The sequence below is a fragment of the Symphodus melops genome (assembly GCF_947650265.1).
Source record: "Symphodus melops genome assembly, chromosome: 17".
NCBI lineage: Eukaryota > Metazoa > Chordata > Actinopteri > Labriformes > Labridae > Symphodus > Symphodus melops.
In genome coordinates, this window is record NC_136707.1 from 11,688,581 (window position 1) to 11,707,559 (window position 18,979).

The window sequence follows — 18,979 nt, forward strand, 5'->3', positions numbered from 1 at the left end:
GCAGGTTACAAATGTGTCTGTGTCGCGGTCAGTAACAGACTCCATGAGGGTGGTATGAGGACCCGACGTCCACAGGTGTGGGTTGTGCTTACAGCCCAACACTGCAAGATGTTTGGCATTTGCCAGAGAACACCAAGATTGGCAAATTCGCCACTGACGCCCTGTGCAATAAACAGACGAAAGTAGGTTCGCATTGACGAGTCGGGAGACGCCTTGGAGAACGTTCTGCTGCCTGCAACATCCTCCAGGGGGTGGGTCAGTAATGGTGTGGGGTGGCATTTCTTTGGGGGGCCGCACAGCACTCCATGTGATGCTAGAGGTAGCCTGACTGCCATTAGGTACCGAGAGAGGTATGAGATCCATAGACCCCTTGTGAGACCATTATGCTGGTGCAGTTGGCCCTGGGTTACTCCTAATGAAAGACAATACTAGACCTCTTGTGGCTGTAGTGTGTCAACAGTTCCTGCAAGATGAAGGCATTGATGCTATGAACTGGCCCGCCCGTTCCCCAGAACTGAATCCAATTGAGCACATCTGGGACATCATGTCTCACTCCATCCACCAAAGCCACAATGCAACACAGACTGTCCAGGAGTTGGCGGATGCTTCAGTTCAGGTCTGGGAGGAGATCCCTCAGGAGACCATCCGCCACCTCATCGGGAGTATGCCCAGGCATTGTGGGGAGGTCATACAGACACGTGGAGGCCACACACACACACTGAGCCTCATTTTGACTTGTTTTAAGGACATTACATGGTTGGATCTGCCTGTAATGTGTTTTTCCACTTTAATTTTGAGTGTTACTCCAGATCTAGACCTCCATTGGATTTCCATTGATCATTTTTTTTGTCAGCACATTTAACTATGTAAAGAAGAAAGTATTTAATAAGAACACTTCACTCATTCAGATCTCAGGTTTTATTTTAGCTTAATTTTACTTTACCTTCACTTTAGCTTTTACCTTTATTTTTTGAGCAGTGTATTATCATTCATTCAAGTAATGTTTTGTCTACCTGGGGAAATTAATTCCAAATGTCTCCCAGACCCAGATGTGAGTCAACTACTGGGTCATCTCACAACAGGAAGGTTGATCCCCAGCTCCTTCCACCTAATGGGGATGTGTCCTTGGGCAAGATATTTAACCCCAAATTGTGCTCACTGTTGAGGCAGTGATGTATGACTGGGAGATTAAGTAGATGTCACCTGTGTTGTAAAAGCGTTTTGAGGAGTCAGACTATTACATGAGCACTAAAATTGCTGAAGTCCATGTACCATTTAGGTCTCATTCATGAGAGATTGTGTCTTTAACTGCAATATTCTCCACTTGTTCAATATACGGTTGCTGACTTAATCTGCCTGTTGTTTGGTAGCAAGTAAACAGTACAGAGCTTGATTAGTTGTGCTAAGATTAGCGCCAAACTGTGAAGTTGAGACTAAAAGGTGATCCTATAGTGCAGTTGGGTAATCATTTATCTTATAACAAAATTTAGTTTATGCATGTCTATGTTGCCCAGCAGGGAAAAAATGCTCCAAATCCAAAGACAATGACAGTCCAAAGAAAATCACAGAAGTGACTTTGTATTGAGAGATGCCTTTTAATTGTATCAAAAACACATACCGCAAAACTAATAGTTCAGAAAAACTTCCAGGAATTTTACTTTGTAGATTAAAAATGAATAAAATTATTTTTCCAACTAAATCAAAACAGTAAAGAATATGGATCACATATTTGTCTGTGCTCTCTCTTTAGAACAGCAAGAATCATGAGTGCTGTCATGGATTTCTAATATTGACAAACTCTGTTTACACAGAATAAACACCTAGGAAAAAAAAGGCCCTCCTATGAGTTAAAGGCAGGTGTGTCTGCATACAGGTGATCACTCACTTTTTCTCTCTCTCTCTCTCTCTCTCTCTCTCTCTCTTGTCCCCTCCCTCCCCCAGGGGCGGCCAGCCTAACTCCATGGTGATATTTGTAATTACTGAGCTGCTCTGGTCACGCCCACCTTCTCCCCCTCCCTTTCCAGCACTTATAACCAGCTGGTAACCCAAAAATAAAAGCAGAAAAAGTTCCTCAGGAGCTCTTCATATCGAACAGAGTGGCAGTGACAGAGGAAGTGGGAGACAGAGGGTATATTGTTTATCGTTTTCCAGTACAAGAGTGTGGAAGAATAATACACCCCTGTACTCTTGTTATCTCACAGCCGGTCTGCTCCCACAGCAACAGCCTCCATCACCAGAGTGAAGGTAGGGACTCTTCGCCAGCCAGCCTCAGAGCACGTCCCTGGATATTTCCTGTGAAAGGTAAGAAACGACTTCTTTTAGACTGACTTATTTAAACTATGGTGGTAGGATTGAAATGTTAGTTTTAGGTATTTCGGTAATTTTTTAATGGGCGTATCAACATACGGAAAGGTCCATCAAACAATGATCCTTTGTCCTCCAAAGCCTGTAATTATTTTTGCTCAATTGGGTCCTTTGAGATTTGTCTGTCTTTGATGGAAGTTCATAATGTGGAGCCAATGAAGAGAGGTTTCTTTCAATCCAAGAACAACAAATACTAACCATGTAACTGTTGACTTTTTTTTATTTATTACACCTTCAAGTGCATTCCCTTCCAAAGAAGACTGTGTCAATTATGTTTACATGTTTTCTAAGACATAAGTGCACAGGGTATCGTTGTTTTTGACATTTCTGTGACAATTTGGGATATACATGACTCTAGTTGTTAATACATCACCAGGCTAACTGTTGCAGAGAGCAGTCACTGACCAGGAAGTGAGAAAAGCTTGGAGGAGTGAAATGGTTGGGGGACTTTTGGGAGTCAAGGCAACGGCTTGTTCTGTTTCTGAAAGCATCCGGGTGTCTGAATATATGATTAACTTGATGTCTCCCAGATTTACTTTGACAGCAAAGACAGGTTTAATAAACTGAAAAGCCACTTCCTGTTATGTGTTTGTCTTATGTTTAAGGAAGGAGTTAGAAAAGAAAGACAACTGTAAAAGCTGCAATCAAAATAAATGTAATACTCGTAAGGAGAGGCCACAAGGGATATCCCAATTCTCAGAAAGCTCAGTCATTGTTGTTGTGAATAACAAATTGTCTGTTTTGTAACATCACACAAAGGGCACTGTTCCCTATCTAGCAACACACATTCACACACATTTGTTAGTGACAGTCTTGAAGTGACTCCAGAACAGTGGGTTGTAAAAAAAGGGTGGGAGAAGAAGATTTGGAAATAGGATACGTGTGTGTGTCTGTGTCTGTGTCTGTGTGTGTGTGTGTGTGTGTGTGTGTGTGGGGGGGGGGGGGGGGGGGTTCCTGTGTTTGATGAAGATAGCTAAATGTTTTGTTTTTGTACAAGCAAACTTTTATAAGAAAGAGCTGCATATGTGTCAACAAGAAAATATATTCATTGGCTTATGTGTTGTGCTGTGGCTCCATTGGTCCTCAGTATTCGCAACCTGAAAGTCATTCCAGAGTCATGGGTGTCAGCTTGCCACAGAGTTTTCTATGCAAATAAGTATTTGCAAATACATGTTTGTTTGTTTGATAGTATACTGCAGTTGTGTCTGTATCTACTTTGTCTAAGTTGACCTTTTTTTAGGTTTAAAAAAAATATTCTTAATTTAAAAACAAAATGGTTTAAAAAAATAAAGAGTATATCAAGCCTTTATTTTCACCTCATTATTAGATGGTAACTTTCGGAATTTGCTTCCTTTTGTACATTTGCATATGGCTCAGTGATATGCTATGATATGCTGTTTCCAACTCAGACGCATATCACTTCTCCCATTAATTTTCAACAAAAGCCCATACCTAAGTTCCATGAAAGGTGATAAGTGTACAGCAAATGTCATTGGAGTGGAAATGAGAGGCTCATGAGTGTTTGTGAAAGATAAGTTATAAAGCTAACAAAAGGCACAAGGTGTATAGTTGGGAAAGTGGCAGGCGTTTTCACTCTCCTTCTCCCTCCCATCTGTAAGAGGAAACAAAAAGCCAACAGTTAATTTGTCACAGAGAGGGCAGTTCTAAATGACATAGCTAACTAACTACAACCAAATATTGTGACCACAAATACATGCATGGATATTGTTCAACTGGTGTAACAGTTAATGAATACTCACATAAAGAAATAAAGATGGTAAAGATGATCTTGTGAAAAATTCTTAAATTTACTGAAGTTTAAATAGCATGAAAGCTAACAAAATCATTCTGAACTGTAGGCCTAATAGCTCTTCAATGTTTAACAGTGTCTTTTGCTTTTTCCTCTAAAGGTACAACAATCGCCAGTAAAAATGGGATGCTTTGGATTCCTGAAAACCATGATGGTTTTTTTTAACGGCATTATTTTTGTAAGTTTTAAGCTTAATTGGAAGAAACTTTTCTTCTTAAGAAAATTAAGTCACTTTTAACTTTTGTACATCAACAGTAGGAAGTTTATCAACATGCAAGGATTGGAGCATTTCCATGATATTGATTCAAAGTACTTGAATATACAAAGTTAAAATATTTTATATCAACTTTAATTGATGTTTTTTACATACCAACAATAGAGACACATTGATGTCAATATTGTTGTCAGAAATTAGTCTCATAAAAACTCAAATTGATTAACTGGGTGTAAATAGGGCCAAGGGCCCATCCTAGTCAAAATTATTCAGCTAAATTACATGCTTAAATTCTTGGTCTATCATGGGCCAGAAGCCCAATGGGTGACCATTATAAGAACAGCAACGCTCAAAAGTTACTTTTTACTAACTCACTTAAGAAGATTCCCACTCTCTACCCCATAGTAAATCAAATGGCTCATTGAACAACACTGCTATCAGGTCAGTCTTTGCCTATGCCTCCCTAGTGGAAATGAATCACTGGAGACATTTTAATTAAAGGGACCTGGTAAAGTGATCTGAGTTTGTGTCTTGTTTGAATAAAATCTTGGCAAAATATAAGCAGTAGAGTCCTTAAAATGTTGGACCCTTCAATCCCAAATATGAATATTGCCTCTTTTAAGACCATCCCAGGGAAATGTCCATTCATGTTTGTGCAGGTTGATTCAACCTCACTATTGCCTCTTGTTAAAATTGACCATACCTTTCAAATCAATGGAGTATTCCCTTTAATCCTCAAAAATTGTCCATCTACTGTTTTTTCTTGTCCTGCTCACTCTTCCTCAGTTGGCAGGTGCTGCCATCCTGGGTGTTGGGATCTGGGTAAAAGTGGACAGTGGCTCCATCCTTAGCTTTCTCGGAAAGATTGAAGGTGCACCAGAAGAGCTCAGACAGGTGCTAAATGTGGGCTACCTGCTGATTGCAATAGGAGCGCTGCTGCTCGTCATTGGCTTTCTGGGTTGCTGTGGAGCAGTTAAAGAGAGCAAGTGCATGCTGCTGCTGGTAGGTTGTTGTTTTCTACTTTAGTTAGTTAGATGCTTTATTGTCTCCCTTAGGAGAGATTCGCTTCAGAAACAAGATAAGTCACATATAGCACAACTCAAATGTCTGTATACATGTAACATAAATGTCCTAACAGCACAAGAACATATACATCACTTCATTTAAAACGTTTGCACACACTCCTTATATTGCACATCATAATATCATTAATTACTTCTATTGCACTGATTTTTATTGCATTATATTGTACTTCCCTTATCATCTGTTTTATTGCACGGTCCCGTTATGGATCTCTCATTCACACACTCACACATACACACTATCTTGCACTATTTAATAATTTAATGGCGGTAGGTAAGTAGGGATAAAGATATTCTCAGGACGTGAAATAAATGAAGCACAGTTTCCTTGGTTTAAATTGTGTTAGAAATCATCTTCCAATAAAATATTGTGAAATTTGTGTCTTTTAGTTTTTTATCATAGTCCTGGTGGTCTTCATAGCAGAAATTGCTGGAGCAATAGTGATCTTGGTATTCAGACCTTTGGTGAGTTACCAGAGAAAAATCCTATAAAGTGTGTTGACTGCTGGATTATATTGACAAGCGCTGCCTTAAGTAAGTTACTTTGAGCTACTGTATGCTTGCATTTCAGGCAGATGAGTTGTTTGCCAAGTTTGGCACAGCAGCAGTCCAGAACATCAGAAAGGACTATGGAGACAATCCTGACATCACAGGACTGTGGGACACAACCATGAGCACTGTATGAACTGCTGCTGAACATATACAAATGTGATTAAAAAAAATGTACTGATGCTCCGTGTAACCTTGATTCTTTTTCTTTACACATTAGTTAAAATGTTGTGGATTCTACAACTCCTCAGACTTTGTGGGCTCTCCGTATTACATCAAAAACGACAAGCAGTATCCACCACTGTGCTGTCCTGGCACAGAGAACCCATGTAATCAAACACTAGCTGATAGTGCCACGGTATGGGCTTAGGAAGTAATAATAAAAAAAAAAAAACATTTTTAATTAATACATGATCCCACTTTTTGACCTCTACTCTGCTTTTCTCAGACGATCACAGGCTGTTTCCCGAAGATCAAGCAACTCATTGATGAAAACACAGTTGTTATAGTGGGAGTGGCCCTGGGAATTGCAGCTCTGGAGGTAAGACATGTTGCCCAATCCTCTTAAGTAAGTGTAAGTGTTAGAGAGAGGAAATCATTTTTGATTTATAATAATTAAGATTCTACAGGGTAGCTATTATGCGGCTTAACTGCAAGAATAATTATTTCCTTACATAAGGTTTAAAAAAGTAAATGCAAACAAAAATCATAAATTAACAACAAAAGACATTTATTTATTAAACGGTGTAGCTCTATGGAAAAAAGGTCACAATCTAAGATAAGAAGCCTATATGAAGTAAATTTATAGACTACTAATAACATTACAAGACACAATCCCTGCATGTCAAATAGCAGCTCTTTTTCCCAAGAGGTGGTCAACATAGTAGAAAACAAAACAGGACAGAGGTACCTTTTTTAATATTCAAAGCTAACTTCTATGATTTAAGCTTGACATCTAGGACATTCCTATAGTAAACTCATTGTTCGTCATGTTTTACGCCACATCTGCATTGATGTGCCATTAGCTGTTTTTTGTTGAAAAAAAAAAGAGTAATGTCCCATTAGCTCATTAGCAATGTTTCACAAACACCTTATTTTATTTTAGTTTGGTTAAATAATTGTGAAAATCCTGTGACGTAATTACAGTTAACCCTTCATTGCTGAAACATATGTAGATAGGCCTATTACTGTTATGCTTAGTATACTGTTATACATAGTAGTAGAAGGAGTAAAATTAGGTGTAGTCACCTTGTAGATTAATGTATTAAATGATAAAATGAAAAATCATGTTCAAATAATGTGTTGTAGCCACAAACTCGGCCGCAAGCTGGAGGGACGTTTCACTTCTTTTTCCTTTATCAAAGCACAAAACAAAGATCCAGTACCGTCATTGCTCCTACAAGCCTGCGCTGCTGAAACACCACTCACACGTTGTTGCTAACTCTCAATAACTCTTCTTCTCTAACATCTGCATAACGTTCTCTCACCCACAGACACCAACCTTGTGGTGTAAACCATGCAGCGCACCTTTCTTCCAAAAAACAAAAACATCAACGTTCTTAACTGACGTGTCACATATGTCTCATTATATTATTCATGTTATTTTGTTCATTTAACCATGAACAGTTACATTTTAGTTCCTACAGTTTGTTCATAAATGTGTCACTGAATTGTATATTCTCCTCAGATATGTGCAATGGCTGTCTCCATGATCCTTTACTGCAGAATAAAATCCAGGAGGGACTGACTGCAAATGCCAAAGGTTACAGAAGATAACTTTAATCACTAGAGCCTTTCTGCTATGTGTCCTCTTGAGGAGTATCTCACAAAATCTGCCTCATCATTGACAACATTTCATGTCACATTGTGTGCAATCAGTTATTGGGGGACATAACAAATATATTTTACATTTAAATTTGTCTTATGGTATATATGTTTATGATTTATTTCACTACACTTTGTAAACATGCACACTGTGTACTTTACCAGAGATTATGTCATATGGAAAACAATGCTCCTACCTTTAACAAAAGGCCAGTTAATGAAGAATTAAATAACTGTTTTTACTGATAAAAAAGAAGAAACCATTGTTTAGATTTTGCTACATCAACAGCAAATCGCAGTTTTTAAATATCAATTTCCATGCTACATAATTTGAATGTCATTTGTATAATTTGAATGTGTGTTGATCAATTTTGAATAAAGGAGGATTTGTAAAAGCCTGGTTTCTCCTTTTTGGCTGAAGGCATGTGTGGCGTTTTAAAAAAAGTTGATAGGTTGTTAAGTTCTAGTTAGACGGACCCCAAGTGCAGAGACGGACAATCGAAAAAGGCTAACAAAAAGGTAATTTAATGTTCAAAAGGTAAAAACAAAAAGCAGGCAGTGAGGGCAGGGAGCTGGCTGGCTAGACGATCCACCTGAGAGAACGAGAAACTCAGACGAGGAAAACTAACAGGAGGCACACCAGCGACGTCTAGAGACGAGAAAAAAACAAGGTAAATCCACGAAGCGAGAAACGAAGGCACAAAAATCCAACCGGATCTTACACACAACAACTAGGAGCAAAAAGTGACACTACCGACTGAGACGGAATTATCTGGAAGAGTAGTGGCGTGCAGGCCAGGCTTTTATGGAGTAGGTGCTGACTGATTGAAATCAAGTGTGCCTCATCTGCTGCGTGGAGGAGCCAGCCGCACCCCCTCACACTCACATACCTGCAGGAGGAAGAAACACAGAAGAGGGAGGGGGAGAAAAGAGAACACAAAACTACACCAGAAAACAAAACTGAACTGAAACCTCACATAGGCGATGGAAAACCTCATAACTGCAGGTGAAATAAAGATTAAACCCCTATTTCCTTTATTAGGGCCTGAAACACTGACCAATGCGAAGGACCCTATTGTATCCCTTAGGATTATTAGGGCCCGAAGCACTGACCAGTGCGAAGGACCCTATTGTATCCCTAATGATTATTTTTCTTCTCTATTTTTTCTCCTTCCGCCTCTTTGCTGCCATATTTGACGGCTTGAACATGAATGACAACTCATCAAAATTTTAGTAATTTCGTCAAATAAATTCGCAAGATGGCTCAGTGGTGCACTCTTGCAATTTTAAAAAGGGCCTCCCCATAGAGGTTTTTTCGTCCTACATGCATGAAATTTTTTTGTATGTTAACCATGGCAGGACCTACAAAAAATCCTCTTGCACCCATAATCAAAAACCAACAGGATGTCGGCCATCGTTTTTTTACCAATTTGAACGAACTCCAACAAAAGCGTAAATCCAATTGACACAAAGTCAGTATCTGTGTGTTCTTGACCTGTTGAAGATCTCACTTTGTGCTCCGCACGTTATTTCGTCAAAGGACGTGGTCATACGGACACGTTGTTCGTCACAAACAGGAAGTAAGGGGTAATTGTTAAGGGGCTTATTATAGGCGTAGAGTCATCAAACATCACACATATGATCCCAGTAGAGAAATTAAACTTGTCATGGGTAGAGAAAGTGGGCGTGCCGAAATGACTCATTGGCGCCCCCTTGAAATTTTCAAAATGGCCTCCCCGTAGAGGTTTTTTTATCCGACATGTACAAAATATTTTCTGCACATTAAGCATGTCAGGAGCTACATAAAATCCTCTTACACCCATAGTCATAACGAAACAGGAAGTCCACCATGTTTTTTTGAATGCAAATAAAATGGCTCAAATTCCTTTTTCAAAATTTACCTATTTGAATGAACTCCTACAACAGCGTTTATCTGATCATCATAAACTGAGTGTCAGTGTGTTCTATACATGTTTAAGATCTCTGTGAAGTCCTGCATCCAATGCAGGACAATGGATCAGAACATGATCACATCCACAAATCACATTGCCATAATCCAAAAGTGGCTGTAACTCTTGTATACTTCGGACAGCGTTATGGGCTCAATTTTAAAGTGACAGGGGTTAATCAGAAATGTAATCAAACTCTGCAAAATTTTAATTCTGATTGTTCTTACAGTATTTGTAGATAATCAAACAAAGACTAAATCCATCTTAAAAAAAAGGGTTATGACAAATTTTGGGCTGAATAGTTTAGAGTTGATGAACTATTAAAAGGTTTCACAATCTGAGACCTTCAGCCTCCTCAAAAGGCAAATCATATAGTGTATCATTTATAAGGTCAATATCAGAGTTGTGGAAATTCAACAGAAATCGTTTGTGTTGTCATTTGAATACACCCAGATTCTTTTCTGGTATATTCACACCAGAAAAGTCCTTTAGTCCGCTTTCTTTGGTTCAGACCAAATACAATGTTTCTTTTTTGGTTTGGTGCGGTTTGTTTTCACATTGCACTTTTCGCAAGAGGTCCAGACTTCATAAACAAAACCACATGTGTGCGAAGATCGTTCAATCATTGGATAAAAAGGTTTAGGGTGGGGTAAAGCCGTAATCGCAAAATGAAAGTAAACAATCATGGAGAACTTGGATGCTGCACTCGCTGTCCTGTTATGAAACATATTAGCAACAATTTCATCCATTTAGTACAGGTACAAAAATATTTAATTGTGTAAAAAAATGTAGATCTATGTGTAGGCAATCAACCGGTGTTATGATGAATGTGGCCGAGGTTATAAATGAAGTATGTGGCGCAGGGGAAAGGAGGAGGATCAGACTGCCGCGGGGGAAAAGCGCCAGGAAAACTCTGCTGCAGCTGCTGTTCTGTTCATAGTGGCTCTGATTTAAAAGTATTGGAAAATAAAAGAACAGAGCGATGAAACACTAGTGAAAGTGTCTGAAAGATAGACTAAAGATTACCTCTGCGTCTTATATCAAAGACGTAGGCAATAGAAACAAACAAGAACACTGTGCTGCTAACCAAACAATTATTTCCCTTAATGCGTGAGGCTACGGGAGCCTGTTATGTCCAAAAAGCTGTACGATTTTTAGAGCTGGGTCGGACTGAGGTCTGGTTGCTTTCACACCACAAACAAACCATACCAGGGTTCGTTTGGAAGTGAACCGAGACCACCTCCTCGGCTGGGTCTCAGTCCGGCTGTTTGGTGCGCACCTGAGTTCGATGGTTTGTATTCACACCTACTCAAAAGGTCCGCACCAGGGTTTTAGTTCGTTTCAAGCGAACCAAACAAGTTAGGTGTGAATACACCCTTAAAATATATGCATATATACAACAATGGCAGTCAAGAAGTCACGGTCCTGTAATGACTTTTTTTGTTTCAGAAAATGTTGCCAGTGAATGTACAAAGAATGTTCAAAGAAAGAAAAATATCCAATATTTACCAAAATAACCAAATATTCCATCAACTCCTCAACCCAGAGCTCAATGCTGCCTTAAAACACAACTTAGTAACTACTTTTGACTCTGAATTTATGATTGTGAGGTGAGATGGTAGATTATCCTTCATGGCTGACCAAATTAACTGCATTAGTCCATGCTCCACAAATCCTCAAATTTGGCAACAAGAAGCTAGAGCTTCTCAACGTTTTGTTTTTATCAAAGTCAAGTTACTTAACACTTCTAACTAAAATCCATCAGTCCTACAGATGATGATGGAGTGCTACAATCCAAAAATGTTGATATTTTTGGCTTGACTGTACTGAATGATCAATTTATCTTAAAAAATGTGCTGCATATATTTTTTGTCGATCCACTTAAGCACTTTGCATTACACAACTTTTTAAATGTTCATTTTGTTTCAGCACCTTTAGTGGTATTACAGTACCTCTTCCAAACATCTCACGAAAAAGTAATTTACTTTGGAGCATCGACGATACACGTGCAGCATTTTCATCTTTGTTTCGTAGCATAGAAGTATAGACCACGTATTTTTAGGTATTAGTCAGCAAGTAATTACAAAAAAACAACTCAAAATGTAAAGCTGGAACACATTGACACATCATGCAAACATAATACATTTGTATCCAGGCCTGCCCCTCCCTAAACGCAAAACATGCGCTGTGCGTAGGGCCCCGCGATCCATGGGGGGCCCCATTTTGCGCAAGTGAATTGAATTTCCCTTGGGATCAATAAAGTATCATCATTCTCTGCGAATGCGCAAAGGATGCGCATGCATTTTGCTGAGAGGCTCGCATAGATCACCGCCACCAAGTCAGCCTGAGGCAGGAGAGAGAGAGAAAAAAAAAGAGAGACGCAATGATTGATCAGAGGCTTCAGTAGACTACTTCCACAGCATATTTTTGAGAGTTTTGGACATGATCAGAACTACCTAGTTTGAGCGCAAAGAGTTTCTCCCCTTGGATCTTTGTAAGACGTCGATGAACGCAGTCGGACAGAAGCGCTGAAGAATGTCACTGATTCCTGAATCCACAAGGACACGAAGAATCCAGCTCCAGAATCCAGAAGGACAATTAGAACAAGGCTCAAGTTCAATATCTGAATCCTGCTACTTACTACTTACTGATTTGAACATTCAACAAAGTGAAGACCAAACGAACCTTGCAGCAATCACTAGGAGTGATCCACAGTAAGAGATTTTGGTCTGGGCAGAAATAGCTTTTAGAAATAGGCATAATTGTGCATTATTGTTGTCGAGACGTCACATTCTGTTGTAAGCTGCTGCTTTTGTTTCATTGTGCTGAACCGCTGTGTTCACCATTGTGTTTTCATTTAATGCTATGCTAGTTTACTTTCAGTTAACTACTTTCACCATCAGAAAGACCAGTGTACTGTTGAATCAAAGTCCGGCCACTGGCTTTCTGGTGTTTAAGTTATAGTTATTGAACTCAGCTCAGAGAGCTTCAGCTATTTCAGTGGGTAACCACATGGCCCTTTCTTTTTGTCCACCATCTTGACCATGTGATTGACCACATGGTGCTTTGTCCCCCTCAGCCATCTTGTTTTCTCTCCCCTCCTCTCTCTCTCCCTCTCTCACACACACGGACACACACACACTCACATGCTACGCGTGTTTGTTATACCTTGTTACCTGTAGTTTAGTTTATAACAGTTGTTTGACTGAGTTTCATTGATTAACTTGGTGTTTCTTTGTTAAATAAATTCTGTTATAATTTAATTTGCAGTTGTTTGTGATTACTGTGTATTTGCATTGTGACTTAGGCTGGGTGAAAGGGCTTTGTGTCCCGATTTCCCACCTTCAATTAGATACAGATTGTTAATTATTAATGATATTGGTATTTAATTAATCAATTTGAGACTGATATTGCAATATTTGGTTGTTCTGTGTTCTCACAGTGGTGCCCCATGGTTTATTAAACTCAGTTTAATAACAAATTATTGATTTATATTAATAATTAAATAAAGTTGATTATTAATGTTAATTTGACAACCAAAATTTTACTTTAAAAAACCCAACCTAATTGTTGGTCAGGTATTCGCTCCTGAAAAACATTAGTAATTGTGACACCCAAGTGGACAAGTTCATTCTTGACTGTGTTTGATAAAAGTTGGCTGTTTAATCCTTTTCCTAAATGTAAAATAGAAACCTGACTCCTTTAAATAATTACCTTGAATGTCTCTGCGCATTCTTTTGATGGGATGAGAGGAATGACTGGAGGCGTCTCTTTCAGGTTAACAGAGTTTATTAACCCGATGAATCAAGAATACAAGTTACAGAGTCTCTGGGTTCAACACTACGTGTCCCTGACGACAGACAGATACCTGGTCAGTTCGCGAAGTCTGAGCCCCAACTATCTTTCCCTGAACCTTTTTATACACTAGACAGAGAATATCTAACCAAATAATGCATTCAAGAATGTGCGGTTTCCTTCCTCCAATTGGGGCATCTTTCCAAATGCGTCTCTTGATGTGTGGTTCTCTCATTGGTGCATCAAACTCCCGGATCCTTTGTCCAATCTGAAGACACTTCCTACCTGGCCTGTTTCTTATCACAACCTGACATCTAGTCTGGTAACCAATTCTTTTTAAGGAGAAGACCATTTAGGTGATTAAGTATCAAGGCTCACTCAACCTATATAAAAGTGGGTGAGTGATTAACTGTTCAGGGCTTTAAACTAAACCTAAGATTGAATTGGTGAGTGATTGGCAGTGAATGGCCACATCAAACACATTGGAATGTGCACTCACTTCTGCAAGCCCTCTTCACACAAACACCTTTATATATACACGCTATGATGGATTCAGCTGGGCTCTTGTAATATAGCCATAAGTAAGGTCCTTTACCTGCTTTTGTAAACATAACAATGAGCATGGTCTTGTTACCTACTCTTTTGTTAATGTTAACAGACAAACAGTAAGGTCCTTTACCTGCTTTTGTAAAGTGTCTTGAGATAACGCCTGTTATGAATTGACGCTATATAAATAAAGATTGATTGATTGATTGATTGATTGATTGATATACTGAAAAGTCAGACAATTTTATTAACACACAAACCTAGAACAAAACATGATAAAATAACTGGCATGATATTAACGTAAGCAAAAATCATTCATACTGTGGATATCAAACCATTCCTTTGGACCGGGTGATGAAACCTGATCTGATTTATTCAACAACACTTTATTGCAGTGAACACATTGAGTATAAGCAGAAAGAGGCCTATTATTCTATCAACTGGTATGCTACAAATTGAGGATTTCGTACAGTCCTTTATGGACATAATTTCACATTTATTAATATTCAGCCTTAAGCCAGAGGCTTTGGAGAACTCTTCTATAGTATTTATAGCAACAGAAACTTGGTTCTCATTTTTAAGAAAGAGGGTGGTATCATTTGCCAGTTGAGAAATTATAAGCTCTCTACCAAAGATATTAATGCCGTTTATCGCACTTGACTTGATATAATCAGACAAAAGCTGGGCTACCAATAGGAAGAGGTAAGGCGAAGCTGGGCACCCTTGTCTGATGCCTCTAGAGACGTTGTTTGTCCAACTGAGCTATTACTACTGTTATATAGACTTTCAATAGCTGATGAGAAAAAATCACCAAAACCAAATTTCTTAAGGGACTGTAAAATGAAAGGATGTTCAACTGTATCGAATGCTTTGTAGAAATCTACAAACAGCATGATACCACCATCCTCCACCATCTCTGGATAATCTAAAATGTCTAAAATTAGCCTAATGTTATTTGTTATATGCCTGATTGTGTTTCATCAATGATAGAGTCCAAAACAGACCGTAGTCTTCTGGCTAATAAGAGAGCTAACATTTTATAATCGTTGTTAAGCAAGCAAATTGGGCGCCAATTATCTAATAATAGTCTGTCCTTGTTTGGTTTAGGCATTAGAACAGTTATTCCTCGGGTCATAGTGGTGGGAAGACACTCATTTTTAATAGATTCTATGAAGACTTTCAGTAAAAAAGGGGATAGTTCTGCTTTGATCTGGGGATTTTTGTGCTTTCCACGTGTGTTTTGTTGTTAGTTTTCCCTGTCTGTCTGCTCCTCCTGTGTTTTCCCTTCCCCCCTGAGCTTGATTGGTTGCAGGTGCGCGCACAGGTGTGGATCATCACCATCAGCTCCAGTATGATTTGTTATTTTTTTAGATGCCCTATAGCCTGTTGTACCTCTTCAAGAGATATAGGCATGTCACACTGCTCTCCATCACTTGTCGTCTTCACTGAAAGGGAGTTTAGAAAAACATCAGCTTGCAGTTGGGCTAAATTGAGAGCTATATAGCTCTTGATAGAATTTTGAACAGAAGTTTGCTATTTTACGGTGATCTTCAGTGATAACTCCATTAATATTCAACTTACTAATATTGTTATGGTATTTCTCTAGGCTAAAGAAATAATGAGAATTTTGTTCACCGTCTTCAAACCATCAAGTTTGATTTGTGAGTAAGATAGCTCTTCTTTTTCATCCTCTGTTAAAGAGTCAGAATCTCTGCTGGATAATTTTGTAATAATGGAAAACAAAATTCAGTTCCTCCGCTTTCCTAGCTTTAACTTTTTCAGCAACAAACTTTCTTAAATATTTTCCTATCTCAAATTTGAGCAGTTCCCAGTTAAGCCCAAAACAGTTTTCTTTGTTTGCTTTAGACCAGTAGAATGAAATCAAATCCTTAATCTTATTTTGGACGTCCCCATTTTGTAGCACAGAACAATTGAGCTTCCAGTAACTTGAGCGTGTAACAGGCCTTAGAGTCAGCAGAAGTTCTAAAAGATACACATACAGCTTTATGATCAGTTAGAGAGTAGGGCAGATGCGAACATCAAGACAGTCCTTGTCTAGGCTATCAGATATAAGCCAATAATCCAGTCGTGATTGCCTAGACCCATAATTTTTGCTCCAGGTATACAATCTTTTATTAGGATTCTTCACTCTCCATATATCTACCAATCTAAATCTTTTTATGAATTCAGTAAAGTATGAGTCTGATTTGTTATGTTGAGCAGATGGACTTTTATCAATAAACCCGTCTCGAACAATGTTAAAATCCCCTCCTAACAATATAATTGCATTTGGGAAGCTAACTAACCAATCTGTAAGAATATTTTCGATGTATAACCAAAGGTTCATATTTTCTCTCTTTGTGTTGTACCCATAAACATTAGAAATTAAGTAGGTTGAGTCATTATGTTGAGTAACTTGGCAAACAAAGTGACCGTCTGTATCACAATGTGAGGTTAAGACATTTCCACTCAAAGTGTTATTTAACAAGGCTAAATATGCCCAGCATGAGACTCTGTTCTTGTTTTAGTGTTTTATTGTTTTTATTGTTTTAACCCTGTCAGTGTTTTACTTATGTTTTATGTTTGTGCTCTTCATGTATGTACAGCACTTTGTCACAGCTACGGCTGCTTAAAAGCGCTTTATAAATAAAGTTGAGTTGAGTTGAGTTGAGAAGGCTACCCCAGCTGAACACTCTGTTCTATGGGACAGCCATACAGTATTTCCCCACTGAGACCTCCAGAAGTTAGTATTATTTTCATTAGAGTGAGATTCTTAAAAATAAACAAAGTCTGACTTGAATTGTTTTGCAAACAGAAATAAAGCTTTCCTCTTAATGTTATTACATAATCCCCTGGCATTTAGTGAGACAATTGACAACATTAATAAAAAATAAAAGTAAGAATTATGCATAGATGAGAGAAAGAGCCAAAACTTCAACAAGTCTTGACACAGTAGTGTTGAGAAGTAACAGTGGGCTGTCGAGATCCGTTGTTTTGGAGATAGGAGTTGTTTTTTGCTGCTCTTCAGACTGCATCCTCATCATCGGGAGACAAACCGCATGATAACACCCCTGGGTTTCGTCTGGTCATGGCGATGTTTCCCTGCTCGGTGCGCGACGTCTATAGTGGAGCATGTCCAAGTTGGTTTCTTAGACCTTTCTGGAGGCTTACTTGATGTTATGGGCAAGGACGGGAATTCTTCTTCAAGGCTTGTTTGCAGGTTGCAATCCATTCCGTTGTTGCTGTAGTCGTGGTCGCTAGCTAAACAGCTAGGCCCCTCCTCGTTGGACTCGGCTTCGTTTGGATGCTTTACTCCGGACTTTCTGCCCATTATAGTCACGTTTGTCTGGTTGTTCACTGAGGGTTAGTTTTAACCTTTATCTATAAACAAGTTCAACTGCATTTGCAGAAGCTGACGGCCAATTTGTGCTTTCAATCCATTTTTGATGCCGAGAGCTCGTACTTCGCGGCAATCTACTCCCCCATCTTGCCGGATCTCTTTATTCTTGTCTGATGTGATTTGTGACCCGCAGAAGTGAACTTGTGAGGTTGTAGCTACAAAGTTGAGGTTGCACAGAAGATTTATGAATTGTGGAGAAAATGTGAACTTGCAAATAAAATAAAAACACCTGCAGAACTATTTATTACAGTTGTAATGTCTAATTGTTTACCACAAATTTAGTTCACGTGTGTGATTTTCTTTTCAACAGAACATGTGGATATACAAGTTACGATTTTATGTCTTCAAGTTCTCAAACTGCTTTGTACGACATCTCAAATCAAATTCACAAGTTCATCTGTTTTGGCACATTTTTAGCTCCATACAAATCTCACAGAGTACAAAGTAGTCTCTGAGACAACAGCAGTTTTTACCACAAATGTTTCATAAGAAAAGAAGTTTCCCTTCCATAATTGGGAGTAATTGGTCATTATTCATCAAGGTCATGGGAGGCTTTATACATCATTGTATATACTCCAAAACGTCATCATATAAATAATATGTAAGACAGAAATTATGAGACAAAATGTATTTGGAATATCTATCAAATGTTTTATGATACAATTGAAATGTATCTTGTTGTTTAGTCTTAATCTGTTGTTTGTTTCTAGTCTTCCCATATACACATCAATATGGCCCCAATGTACAGGTTACTCTGAAATCCTGACTGCATTTGTTTCCTGTTAGAGGCTGGTGACAGTCGAGGGTCGAGAAAAAAGTCAAATCATTTGCTTCATATTAAGACAGTAGTCTTAAGAAGATATAATTGATGTAGTCTAATGATTGGTTTTCTGTCTTAAAAAAATAAGAGACTGACTTGCAAACCTTTTTTATTGTTTTTGGGTGTTTAACTGTGTATATTTCAAAAAATGAAAAAAAAAAAAACTTTTCTTAAATTTAATTAAAACTACCTTGAACATCTAGTCCAAATTTGGTGAGATTCTAATTTTGATTTCCAGAGATACAATGGGTACGGAAAGTATTCAGACCCCTTTAGATTTGCTCTTTGTTTCATTGCAGCCATTTGCTAAAATCAAAAAAGTTCATTTTATTTCTCATTCATGTACACTCAGCACCCCATCTTGACATAAAACTGAAATGTAGTTTTGTTTTTTTTGCAAATTAATTAAAAATGAAAAAACTGAACTCCCCCCTGAACTGCTACCTTATCGTGGTGGGGGAGTTTGAGCACCCGAATGACCCTGGGAGCTATGTTGTCGGGGGCTTTGAGCCCCCAGCAGGGTCACCCAAGGCAAACAGGTCCTAGGTGACGGGTCAAACCAAAAGCAGTTCACAACACCCCTATGAAAGGAATACGAACAAGGACCGTGACGTCGCCCGGCATGG

The 18,979-nt window shown here is 38.6% G+C and overlaps 2 protein-coding genes across 2 annotated transcripts in view; one reads left to right on the top strand and one right to left on the bottom strand.

The window, feature by feature from the left end:
* The window catches only part of elof1 (elongation factor 1), a 383,117-nt gene that overhangs the window by 39,986 nt on the left and 324,152 nt on the right, over positions 1–18,979 (bottom strand). The window lies entirely within an intron of this gene.
* On the top strand, positions 2,104–8,240 carry tspan34b (tetraspanin 34b). The gene is made up of 8 exons (XM_079366938.1): positions 2,104–2,301; positions 4,275–4,352; positions 5,175–5,390; positions 5,861–5,935; positions 6,042–6,149; positions 6,240–6,377; positions 6,468–6,560; positions 7,707–8,240. The coding sequence occupies exons 2-8, from the start codon at positions 4,296–4,298 to the stop codon at positions 7,764–7,766; spliced, it is 747 nt and encodes a 248-aa protein (XP_079223064.1). The 5' UTR covers positions 2,104–2,301; positions 4,275–4,295; the 3' UTR covers positions 7,767–8,240.